General features: G+C 33.8%; 2 protein-coding genes across 2 annotated transcripts; one reads left to right on the top strand and one right to left on the bottom strand.

Annotated features, from left to right (window-relative positions):
* Positions 1-612: 612 nt before the first annotated feature.
* LOC134277023 (putative nuclease HARBI1) lies at positions 613-3,450 on the top strand. Its single transcript, XM_062759298.1, has 5 exons — positions 613-673; positions 881-1,147; positions 1,859-1,929; positions 2,182-2,400; positions 3,256-3,450. Exons 1-5 carry the CDS (start codon positions 613-615, stop codon positions 3,448-3,450), a joined length of 813 nt encoding a protein of 270 aa, XP_062615282.1.
* An 874-nt stretch (positions 3,451-4,324) lies between these two features.
* LOC134277024 (uncharacterized) lies at positions 4,325-10,728 on the bottom strand. Its single transcript, XM_062759299.1, has 4 exons — positions 10,507-10,728; positions 6,063-6,272; positions 5,692-5,740; positions 4,325-5,055 (listed from the first exon to the last, which is right to left on the bottom strand). The coding sequence occupies exons 1-4, from the start codon at positions 10,586-10,588 to the stop codon at positions 4,869-4,871; spliced, it is 528 nt and encodes a 175-aa protein (XP_062615283.1). The 5' UTR covers positions 10,589-10,728; the 3' UTR covers positions 4,325-4,868.
* Positions 10,729-13,412: the final 2,684 nt, after the last annotated feature.

Below are 13,412 nucleotides of genomic sequence, written 5' to 3' on the forward strand. Positions count from 1 at the left end.
TGATAACTCAGTTCATCATGTGTTTAAAAACCATGAAAATTGCAGTGACTTCTGTAATAAGCCTACAGATGTACGAAAGCATGACTTCTGTCCATAGCACTTGGATTAATGACAGTGCTGCAGAATGTTCCAGAAATAGCAGAATCTCTGGAAACAACATGGAAAGGTATAATGGAAGAAGATGGCTTAGAAGAAGCTCGATATGGTTATCCATCAGGGCCCGGTTGTTCAAAAGATGGTTAAATTTAACACAGTGTTTTCTCTGTGTTGAATAATGTGTTAAATTTAACTACAAGGTTAACTGTTGTTCAAAATTGTGTTTGTGTTAACAAGGTGTTAAATCCGTGTTAAATTTAATCCACCTACGGTAGGTAGATTAAGAAGTTAACACCGTGATTAAATATGGCCGCCAACTTTCTTATTCACCCGCCTGGACCCAGAAAACAGCGTGTTTTCCGACTCCACACGAATTTAGAGGGTTGGACAGATACTGAATTAAGAAGAAGGTACCGCTTTGGTCACCATGGCATCAATTTTATCGGTGATGTCATCAAAAATGACTTGGAAAGAGCCACCAATAGGAACTGTGCGCTGAGCGTCCAGCACCAAGTCATGATTACCTTGCGTTACCTTGCAAGTGGCAGCTTTTTGCAGGTTGTCGGGGACACTCTAGGTACAATTAAAAGACTACAGAACACATACTACATCATTGTTAAAAAATAAACTCAAGTTGAAATTTTATTATTAAAGTTCAAGTAAAATAAAAACGACACAGTGCTTTGAAAATTTCGTGGTTATATGCTGCATGATTAAACATAAAACGCTGATTAAATAGTCTTTCCACATAGAAAAAATATACAAGTTACTCAAATTTGAACAGGGTTTGACAAAAGCACAGTATCCCGCACCATTAAGAGAGTCACCGAAGCACTGGTTGCGAAAGCTGACACATTTATTCAATGGCCTGACGCAACAACAAAATCTTGCATCAAAACAGGGTTTTACCGGCTAGCAGGTTTCCCCAATGTAGTCGGATGCATCGATGGGACGCATGTACGGATCCAGGCCCCATCACATGACGAAAATTCCTTCGTAAATAGGAAAGGATACCACAGCATCAATGTCCAAGCTGTATGTGACCACGAAGGTAAATATAACCGACTTTTTAAGGCCCCTTGTATCATTCACGTTCGATGGGGTTTTTAAACATGTACTAAAACTTCGTAATTCCTGTGTATTGAATTCATAGGTTTTTCACACATCCTTTAACACTACCTCTTCCATAATTATCGTACTATAGTTGTGTATTCATTGTTTAAACGATTTTTTAAAATGATCTATGCATGTCATGTAGATTAACCTCCCCTTTGAAAAATAATGTGGCGGATCCATCTACTGAGTATTCATTTTTCAGCAAGTACCTGTTATAAAACATCAGTGCATTGCCACACAAGAGTAGTGCAAGAAAAATTAATTCATGTGATAAATAAAAATTGAAAAAGAGATTGATCTGAAGATATAGGTGTGAATATGAAAAATAATTTTAAAAAAAATTGTCCAATATTTATTTTTTTTTTTTTTATGAATCTGATCTAGAATGATATACTCGTACATTATGAATTTTCCATATGTATTTGCAATTGGTTATTGAATATACAACATTGAATCTATGACATTGCAAGTAATGTCCTCCACAGTTATATTGATATTAAATAATGCGCCACTTGCCCCCCCCCCCCCCACCCCCTCATAGAAAGTGCATGTGTTTTAAATCAGTTCAATAATGGTACAATTTAAGTATTAATCAATTACTAGTTCTTGATTAACTATAACTGCTACTTAACTACATCTATTACAGGAAAAGTTACAAATATCAATGCATCATGGCCCGGGTCTGTACATGATTCCCACATCTTCAGAACATCACAGGTAATTAAGCTACAATATGATAATATTTAAATAATTTTTAAAGAGTGTTGATCGCATGCAACACATATTTCAATCCTTCTCTCTCATCTTCTAACTTTCATTCTCTCATGTTAGGGCATTTTATACCCATTTCATGAAATTAAAATAAATTTTATCTCAATTTATTTCTTTAAATCTATTATTCACAGCAAATGTATTGAGAGTCTATTATGAATAAGGATTTGTAAGTTGACTTGGGATTGTATTTGTCAGATTAGAACATATTTGGAGGAGGAAGAAAATGGCCTATTTGAAAATGGAGTTTTGCTAGGAGATAGTGGATATGCTTGCCGACCATTTCTTTTAACTCCTTATGCCAATCCCCAGACTGAACCTGAGGAGAAGTACAATCAAGCCCATGCAAGAACAAGAAGTGAAATTGAGCGCACCTTTGGGCGGCTCAAACGGAGGTTTCATGTTCTCCACTCAGAGGTATGTTAATATATACCAACAAATTTTTTTTTTTGACCAAATTTAATACATGTCGTGCTATTTACAATAAAATTTTTTTAGCTCACCTGAGCCGAAGTATCAAGTAAGCTTTTCTGATCACATTTTGTCCGTCGTCCGCCTGTCTGTCCGTCCGTCTGTTAACTTTTCACATTTTCGACTTCTTCTCAAGAACCACTGGGCCAAATTTGATCAAACTTGGTACATAGCATCCTTAATTGAAGGGAAATTTAAATTGATAAAATAAAGGGCCAAGTTCCCTCACAAGGGGAGATAATCAAGAAAAGACAAAAATACAGTGGGGTCATTAAAAAAATCTTCTTCTGAACCACTGGGCCAGAAAAGCTGAAACTTATATGGAAGCATCCTGGGGTAGTGTAAATTCTAAATTGTTAAAATCATGACCCCCGTGGAAAGGGCGGGGCCACAATATGGAATCAAATTTTTACAATATATATAGGATATATAATTATATAGGAAAATTCTTTAAAAATCTTCTGAAGATGGGCCAGAAAAGCTGAAACTCATGTGGAAGCATCCTGGGGTAGTGTAGATTCTTAATTGTTCTAATCCTGCCCCCGGGGGTCACAATGGGGGATCAAAGTTTTACAATGGGAAAACAAAGAATCCCGTGGTAGCTAGTGTAGATTTCAGATTGTCTAAATTATGATCAGTTGGGTAGGGTGGGGTCACAATATGTATGACAAGGGGGAAATCGGGTAAAGAACAAAATGGTCAAAGCTTCTCAGGTGAGCGATGTGGCCCATGGGCCTCTTGTTTATTTCATGCTTATATTTATGCAGGTAAATTTACACTTTCAATGCATTGTGATTGTAGATACGAATGAAGCCTGACAGGGCATGCAGAATCATCATAGCATGTGCTGTCCTCCACAACATCGCCATTAACCTTGGAGAGCCTGAGGATGAGGATGAAGTTGAGGAAGACCAGCCCCAGGTACCTGCATTTCAAGGACAGCAAGATGGAAGAGGGGTGCGGGAATATGTAACACAGCATTACTTTAGCTCATAATTAATTCTACCAATAATAATACTTAATATCATATCATTTATAATTATACCTCTTAGAAATGAAATATGATAAAAGTGTTATATTGAAGCATGAAAAGTAGAAAATGAATGATTTCCTCTCCATTGAAATTAAAAAAATATTGCTACAATTACCAAATTTAAATTAGTCCATGGAAATTAGAGATTGATTCATTTACTAATAGTTATACATATTCGGAGTGATTTCATTGACCATTGTTTTTTGTTTAATTACTTCACTTCATTAATTGATTAAAATCAACAGGAGATAACTCTTCAAGGTCATCCTATTAGGGTACACATATGAATTAATGGCTATTATGCCTGGGTTACATGTACCTTAAATGAGAATGATAGGAAACTCTATATGAAACATTTTAATTTATAAGCAGTTAAATTCTATCAGTTTAACAATATAGTATATATATGTCAACAAAGATAAAATAGATATGTTAAATATAATTTTATGCTGAATTAACAACAAACACTGGTAACAAGTGACTTTCAAATCAAAATATCACATTATAGTTAATGTGTTCTAAAATAATCAAAATTTACAAACATTCATACACTGATTCAGAAACAGATTTTGGCACACTCCATAACAATCATAACAGTTACTGGTATTAAACTGTAAGTAACAGTTAATTTACAAACAAGAAAATTCAGAAAATCATATTGTACCTATTTTTGATGGCACACAGAAAAGATTTTTTGATTTTTAAAATAATGCTCAACCATGTACATACATGTATATATTAATTCATGTAATAAAAAACAACAGAGAAAACTCATTTCTAATACAGTACATGAGGCTGTGAAAAAAAAACCCACGTACTTTATTAATTGTCAAAAACCTATGATAAAGGGACTGGTAAGCTGTAAATATTAGAGACATTGTTAACTGTAACATGTATTGGTCACTGACAGGAGCCTACATTTTTAATACTGTGTATGTTTATGACATAATTTGCTATCACCTTAAACATTAGATCTGATTATTAATGAGTCTCAACCCTTTATATGCAATAAAGGTCACAGTAATATAAAGAGGTCGAAGACCAAATATTGTGGAATCATAATCTAGCTGACTTTTGAATCTCTAATTTGTTGTTACATGTATTAATGTTTTTGATCACTAAAATATCTGAAACTACGTACTGGTTCAATTTTTCATATTTTGACACATTTTAAGCTGATAACAATTTCTATCAAATTTTGTTGATTTTTTCATATATATATATATGTTGAATTATACAATTTCTCTCAAGAGAACTTCAAATGTAACATATTTTTATGTAAATTTCAGTTATAACATACTAAACATAGACTAGGGGACTATATTAGTAATGTATTGTGGAAAGTTTGACAATTATAGAATTAAAGCATTGACCATTTTGTCTACATCAATGAAGCCAAGAGCTCTGTCTGTTCATCATCCTGTCTTTTAAGAATAGCATGTAACAGCTGAATCTGTAAATCCAGTTTTTCTTTCTCCTTCTTGATCTTCTCTTTCTCCTCCTCAAGCACCTCACACTGCAACCGGTAAACGTCTTCCACCGACCTTTTCACACTCTTGCGCTTCTCTCTAAAATAATTTTGAATTTCAAATAATTGTTTTGAAAATCAAATTCTTTATATTAATTAGAGAATATGTGTTTTATAAGGAAATCAAATGTATTCTGACATTGTATGTCATTGTCATAAATAGATTTAGTCTATTTATTTAATTTCTATGACTTTTTTTTATACTTTGTACAGACAATCATGTAAATGTACATCTATGGAATAAAACCATGTAAATATAAAAAAAAAAGGTCTGCTTTTTTTATAGTGATATCTTTAGAGTACACATGTACTATGTTACAATTTATAGAATATACATATTGGGTTTTAATTAGAATGAAACAAAATGTGTTTGTGAAACACTGATGATCCTGTGTTGCAGCATATGACAAAATTGAATTTCTCGAATGCAAGTGAAACTCCAAGGTCAAAGAAAATGAACAAAATTATTGGTATCCAAAAGAATTTAAGGTATTGTCATAAGGAATACACTTGGAGAAACATGAAAACCGAAGTACCACGTCTTTTCAAAAGTTATGGCCAGCCAGTTCAAATACTTCAAAATTCTCAATGGTCAAGGTCAAGAGGTCAAAAATATTTACACCACCCACTCTAAAGTTAAAGGCAAGAGATCAACAAAGACTGAGAGCAACCTTACCTCTCTTTTCCTTGGTTTGGATCTCTACTACATGTACTGACTGGAAATGCTGCATAAAATATACAAAAACTTATATATATTATAATAAATATCTTGTGTGTTTTATTTTATGGATCTTGCATTTAATGTTTATCTTCAAAACTGGATTGGTGCAGCTTAAATTGCTATGATGTCAAAGAGAAAAATATGAATATTCCATCTAATTAAAAGGAAAATGGACAAATGTGTACCATCCTTGGTCAATGAACTAAAGTCTCTGACTCTTACATTTGTTTTAATTACCTCAATTCATTTATTTCTAATTTGTGTTTTCTTTAAGCTAGTATAGTTGAGAACATGAAAGTATATAATTATATTGCCAAAATATTTACATGAGGCACATAGTTGTCTTGGTGGGCTAGGTGGGGAAAGGGGTTCCTCTAACGGTGCACATGTCTCTAAGGCAATGAATGCACAGCTTGCTGGAGATGGGGATGGCACAGGAAGGTCCTCACAGGCATCTTGCCAAATGTCCACATCATTATCCTTAGTTATCCTGTTTGTTACAGTCTGAGTGGGAGACACTGCCATTGAGGATATTGCTATGTATAGAAAAAATCAATATTATTAGTCTTTCTTACTTATGCGTACACATGCCCTGCCATATGGTAGTATGCAGCCTTATGAAGCAGTTAATTCTTATGTACTTACAGCTAGCATCAATTCATCAGATAACATCTTTAATCAAATATTTACTTTTCATATTTATATAGCACTTTTCTTATATATATATATTTAAATTTGTATGATTGAACACATAAAAATAATAATTAATTTTCTTTATTCTATACAAAGTCATATTTTTAAATTTATTATTCTTTTCATCTTGTAGATATAGTTATTTAGTGATTTCTCTTGTTTTTTCTTCTTCTAAAGTTTTTTTTTTTTATCAAATCAAATCCACATGTATTTATATAAAACAAAATTTTAAATATTAGAAAAATTTCAAAACCCCTTTTTTTTTTTAAATTTCAACATTGGCACCCCCCCCCCCACCCCGGCCCCTTACTCTGAAATTTTGTCAAGATGATAAGATGGGTATTACAGTTATTTATCTTAAAATTCATTTATACCCTATCTATAACTTCAGAATGTTTAGAAAAGCATTGGGGTTGCAGTCGGATTACAACTGAACTTTTTGAGGCTTTACAGATTTATGTTTTAACTTGGATCCACACCAGAGACATATAAATAGATCAATCCACGTGTATTATTTTCGGATTCGACATCCGTATCCTCATTCCTCCGATTTTAATTGAAGATTAATTACTGCAACTAATATGAAATCTACTTTTCTCTCAAATTCAAAATGAAAATAATCAATCAAGATGTAAGAAACATACTTTGTGCGAAGCTAATCAAATTTTAAACACCCAGATGCACTAGGCTAGAAGAGAGCACATGTTGATGGTGAGTTCGCCTCTTATTTTTCATTTTGACTCGAAGGGCACACTTGGAAAATTACAAACGGCAATCTGAGAGCATTATAATGTAATTTCTAAACTAAAACATTTTATGTTCGATCACAATTCTACATGCATGGCAAGTATTAAGATTGATATTTTCGATTTGTGTTAGCCCCATCAAAAAGGTCAAGGTCATGTTATGGTAAACAAAATCAAAAGAAAATACGGACAAGTTTGGCTTTCCAGAAAGCCTGAAATGTCATCTCTTTGGCTTCATTAAAGTCACAGAATAAACAGTGGAGTGTAACTTTTTTCTCAGCTATTACAGCTTTTTCTATTCTTCTAAGGAAGGGGAGTGGCAGCTTACCTGAACATTTTAGAATAGGAAAAAGGGTAGTGATCAAACTCCAAAATCCTATGTTGTGGATGAGAAGGAAATATTTTAACCTTTTAAAATTTTTTCGAAAAATAAATTCATTTTGTTAGTACATGACTATACTTGAACAAAAAGTATGGATAAGGGAGGCGTTGGCATTGAACAATTACAGCAGTACAAAGTTAAAAGGGCTGGTACACAGATTTGTAGATCTGATTTTCTAAAATTGTCTAAATAATATCATGATTCATCTGTTGCTATTTTAGCATTTTACATTGCATGAAATATACTAAAATAATGTTTAAAAATCTCCTTTATCTGGAAATTATCAAATCTACAAAGTTTGGGACACGTTTCATTTTTCCTAGCACTTTCACAAAGTAAACTTAATCCATAAAAGAGATAACTCTTAATGACAAAAGTGTCCATTATCCCTTTATAAATTTATCAAGTTGAAGAGTTTTTTGGTCCAATTTTGCCCCGTAAGCCATGCTATAATTGTTTGAATTTTACTTCGCATTTCCATTTCCCTTGAATAATCATAAGAGTAATATTATTTTAATGTAAAAAAAATGTTAATGTCCCACTAAGCAGTATTTGTAAAATTTGTAAGTAAAAAAAAAATCACAAGAATTAGTTGGGTAAAATCTTAGCCTTCATTTTGACCTTACATACATGTATTTCACAGCTTCTTAATACTTGATATCGCGATTACTTAACTTAGCGGAACTCTTTCGCGATGGAGGTAGTAAACGTCTGTTGGCTGGGGACAACTGTGCTATTGAATACAATGCAAGATCGATCGTTGTAGAATTTATAAGGACAGATAAGCAAAAACTCCTGGTGGAATACCTTGCATAACAATCGCCGAACCAGTCTAATTAATTTTTTAGAGGATCTGATCCTAAAATGTTACATTTTTAAAGATATTTTTAACCAAGCTGGCTCTTCTAATTAAATTTTCATTGAAAATCGTCGCATTTTAAAGCTGATAAAATAATCTAAACATTCCTTATTTGACAATCTACTATTTGGAATTAAATTCTTGGCAATACATTGTACTTTCGGCATAAAGTTTTTCAAATCATTCGATTGTCACTACTGTCAACAAAGCCATGTGCCCCTGTAATCTCGTGAGATTTGATCTTTCTCGACTCCCCCGCAAAAGAGCGGTAGTAAATTAGATAAGTGCGAAGTAATCGCGATATTACGTATTATTATTATTATACTCCGACAGCAGACAACAGCGCTAACTTAAATAATTCCAACCCTTCCAAAAGATTTCCCGTAAACATCAAAAAATTAAATATTCAAAATCAACTATTAACAGCACTGGCGGATTTCGGGGGTGCCCAGGCTCACTGGGTTTTTTTCGTCCAAAATATACACGAGATTTTAAAATTAAATCATTTTTTGTGTGGCTTTGGGCCCCTACCCAACGCCCACATGCTTTTAGCATAAGTAAGTAATAACATTTAAATGCTATCAGCTGAATCAGGCATTTACAAATTATATGAAAAAAGTCCTGATTTGCGAACCCCGAACTTATGGCTATTTTAGGAATATATAGTATTGTGCCATTAGTGACCATTCAAATTCACGTGCAGTGCGTATATATCTTGTGATTTAGTAAACTTTATCTGCATACTAAACATATTAACAATTCTGTAGTATAATTAAGTTTGGCTTCCTTTCAATAATATAGGAGGGATGAATTGATGACTTTTTTGCCATTAATGCAATTAAAACTGCATAAAGAAAATGATTGCAAGTTCATTAATTATAAGCCTCCTTAAAAAGAATAAATTAGACATGCAAGAAAAAACTCATAATCATTCTTTGTGATCTTTCATTCAATGTCTGTAGTTTTTTTTATATAATAGATATCCGCTTATAACTTGTGTTTTTAATTTCTGAAATTATACATTTGATTAATCAGACTTGTATTATTTTTAAAAAACAAAAACGACACCGCGTTATAGAATGACTAATCTACCAAACAAGTTTTCACCATCAATTCCTATTAGTTAGTAATGCGAATACTTATGTGAATGTTTTAAATTTGATGTTTTTCTGTGAAATCTTGGATCCACGCCTCGACTGCAGGGGTCTTGACACATGCGCTGACCTAGTTAGAATCGAGTTCTGGCCATCATTTAGTATAATAGCCAAGAAGACTATACATAAGAACATACAGTGTATATTTTGAAGAACCCCCATCATCCAGGCGATTGTGTGTGTCGGACCCTCTATGATTTCTTCGCAGCTTGTTTTCTTTATCAATAATAAGGCAGACCGCTCGTTGTTTACATCTCTATATTTAGAAAATCGCATCATCGCATCAAACTGACCAGTCGGTGATCCTCGGGTGGTCTCGCACTTTTTGTGTGTAGCGTAGTGGAGTCAGCCGAGGATTGCCGAGTGATCAATGGCAGCTTATACTGGGACTTCACATCCGGAAATCAAACTTAATGTGTCATCTCTCGTGAGAGATGACAAAAAAAGGACAATATTAGTTAACTATTCAATCATGGTTAACAGCGATAATTGGGTTTATTAAATAAAGGATAGGCCTTATAGCGATAGAAAAGATAACCCAACCTTTTGAAGGTCTTAAATATAGAATTTTACAGCAACTGATTATGGTTTCATGTTTTGAAGCAGACGAAAATCATCAAAGTCAAGTTGACGGCTTAGGCCTAATATCATGGGATATTGTACAGTTTTGTTCCGATTAGAGTACAATATTTTAAATGAAGTAGTATATTATTTTGAAGTGATAAAGTAATAGTTAAATAATTATATAGTTATTTAAACAAAGTAAATTCAATGAAAGTACAGTTTGACATTATTTCATTGTGTGTTTTGGCCTAGCTTCTATCACAGTTTTAATCATTTTCCCATTATTTTTTTTATTTATACATATGAAATATGGAGATAATGATCATATTAGAAAAGATTATTGTTGATGAAGACAAAAAAGTCATATTTTACCAGAACAGCCAGGCATTGAGGTTTCAATGCCCCCCCTCAATCCCATGAAAGGAACTGGCATCCTTATACATGTCGACAACATCCTGTATTGTCTGGGAAAGAGGGGTGGGTGGAGGCCCTCCTCCTGTCTTTGACATCTGTCTCTTGTTCTCCGTAAATTTCATTTTGGCCTCCCGACACATGTTACGCCATTTGTCTTTTACTTCGCTCAAACTCCTTTTTGCCACCCCTACAGCATTTACTTTCCTGACAATTTCAAGCCAGATGGCTTGCTTCTTAGCATTGGTAACCATGTTACTATGTTTTGCCTCTAGAATAGGATGAAGTCTTACTTCATTTTTGATAATTTCTACCTCAGTTAAGGAGAAATTAGTGCTTCTAGCTTTTCTATTCTTTTTCAAGCAGACGACGTCAGCCATGATTGTGTACAAAGGAAGTAGAAGTGCATTATGGGTAACCAAGTGATTACCAAGTGATTAAGCAGTTAACACAGTGTTAGCTAACCAATGCGTTAAATTGCTTTTGAACAACAGAATTTAACCACTGTGTTAGCTAATCATATGATTAAGGTTTAACACATCGTTATCCTTAACCACTGTGTTAAATTTAACCATCTTTTGAACAACCGGGCCCAGGTGATGAGAACATCGATGTAAGCTTTTTGCTTCACAGGATGGCCAATAAGAGTGATCGGTTGCTAGGGAACTTTACTACTAATCTGGTAGAATAATGAATGTACATTCGTTGCAAATGTAATGGTGATTAAGTTTTTAATAGATGAAATCGTGGTTCATGGCACTGTAGGTGTTAGGGTGGAGCCCTTCGGAAATATCTTGGAGAAGCATGATCTTCAGTGGTGTGGCATCGCTTAACAGGTGTCCCTTCAGGGTCTGCTTCAAATGATGAATTTTTATTTTTTCCTAAATGTATAGGGAACATGTTTAACTTTATCGTCAACAAGAAAGGAAAACCTAAGTACAGTAGTGCATTTATGTATAGATATGTATAAATGTGTTCTTTTACTTGCACTTTTACTTGTAGTTTGAATCAGTTCAGTATGTCCAAAGTACAGGAAAGGGACGGAAGCTGGCAAAACAGTCTCAAAGAACTAGAATACAAAGAAATGTCGTAGAAACTAGTGTTCAAGGTTCTCGGCTGGCCTTTTTCAGTTTAATGGTATATATGCAGATGTTTTCAAGTGTGGTCTAATAAAAATTGCAAGATTCTCATCCTCTCCTAAGCTGATTCTTTTTCACTTTTTCACTTTTTCTTGTTCACTTTGAAATTTAAACATTTATAAATACATTTTAAATCTGATCGGAATTGATCCTCAACTCATGAATCAACTTTCTTTTCCAATTTCAGGGTTGACAGTGTGATTTTGATGGCTGACAAGGAATGACGTATTTACTATCTGAGGAAGTGTCATTGTTAAAGATTGGTGAGGATGCATAGTAATGACTTTTATGGGCGTAATAGATAAAAAAAAACACTGTTGATGAGATCAACTGAATATCTATATATTGAAACATCAACTCACAACATAAATTTTTTTTATAAAATTTGATGGAGTATCTTTGAATTGTTTAATGAGGGCCTGAATAGCATAATATGAATTCTGTTAAATACCTGGCTGATTTCTTTCAGTGACGGTATTGGTATTGGTGTGGATTGCTTATGTAAATTGTATGATGCTTTTCGTTAGATGCCCGGCTGACTTTTCTCAGTTACGGTATTGGTGTGGATTGCGCCATGTTAATAGCGTAATATGCTTTCCGTTAGACCCGACTGATCATTCTCAGTGAGGAATATGTGCGGATTTCTTAGTATGTATATAGTTAAAAGGATTCCCTGTCACCTCTGGCTCACTTATCGCTTTCTGTTAAATACCCAGATGACTTCTCTCAGTGATGGTAATAATGCAGATATCCTTACAGGTATACGTGTAGTTGTAAGTTTTATTTGCTTCATATCTGCCTTACTAATGCCTTATGATGAAAGTATGATATGCTTTCGATTCCACACCAGTCTGATTTTCCTCAGTTATGATCGTGTAAACCAACTTTTATTTGTGTGTACGAGAATATTTCCTCAGGTCTCATGGCAACTGCTACTATTCCAAACTTGAAATCATTTTAAAATTCAGTAAAATATTTTAAATATTTTAAAATGAATTGCAAGGGACAGGTAAAATAGTTTTATTCCAAGCTGAATTTGTGATATCCCTACATTTAATTTGTTATATTATTAAAATACTCCAAGAAATTGAAGCGAAACTGTAATCGAGATCAAATAATCCTTTCGTTTCTCGGTAGTTGGATTGTGCTGTCTTCCTGTCTATTTGTCCCCTTCGGTTCTCCGCAGGTCATGTGACCTGGAGTGTATATAAATAAGGAGACAATTGGGTTGATGAGAGAGTCTGTTGTTGACGGCTGATGAGAGAAGATCGCCAGAACAGAAGTCAAAGGTGTAGGTACTTCAAGGGAAACCTTGGTTAAATAAAGTCTTACGTGTCTGAAATAGACTTTCGAGGCTTTGGTTTATTTTTATATTGTACCTTGATAAACTTTGACTGAAGATAAGAAGCGGACGCGCTTCAGTCTTTGGAAGGCGCACGCGCTCCCGAGAAACGAAGGCGTTAGTGTATATATTATTAATTTAAATTTGTGATTGGGAAATTTGATTATTTTTAAATTGTTCAGATAGAACAGCCGAATCCCATTAAAGAACCCGAGAAACGTTACATAAATTTGGTGGCAGCGCGGTGGGATTCGGCAAATAATTAAAGTAATATAAATTTTAAATTGATAATTTTTTTGAACTGTGTTATATTTGCCTTGTAAATTATGAGCGCAATGGAGGAAATGATCAATGAGGAGATATCATTTCTCGAAAGGAGCTGTGAG

Source organism: Saccostrea cucullata, unplaced genomic scaffold (genome assembly GCF_032062105.1).
Source record: "Saccostrea cucullata isolate Sc308-1 unplaced genomic scaffold, CSIRO_AGI_Scuc_v1 ctg7087, whole genome shotgun sequence".
NCBI lineage: Eukaryota > Metazoa > Mollusca > Bivalvia > Ostreida > Ostreidae > Saccostrea > Saccostrea cuccullata.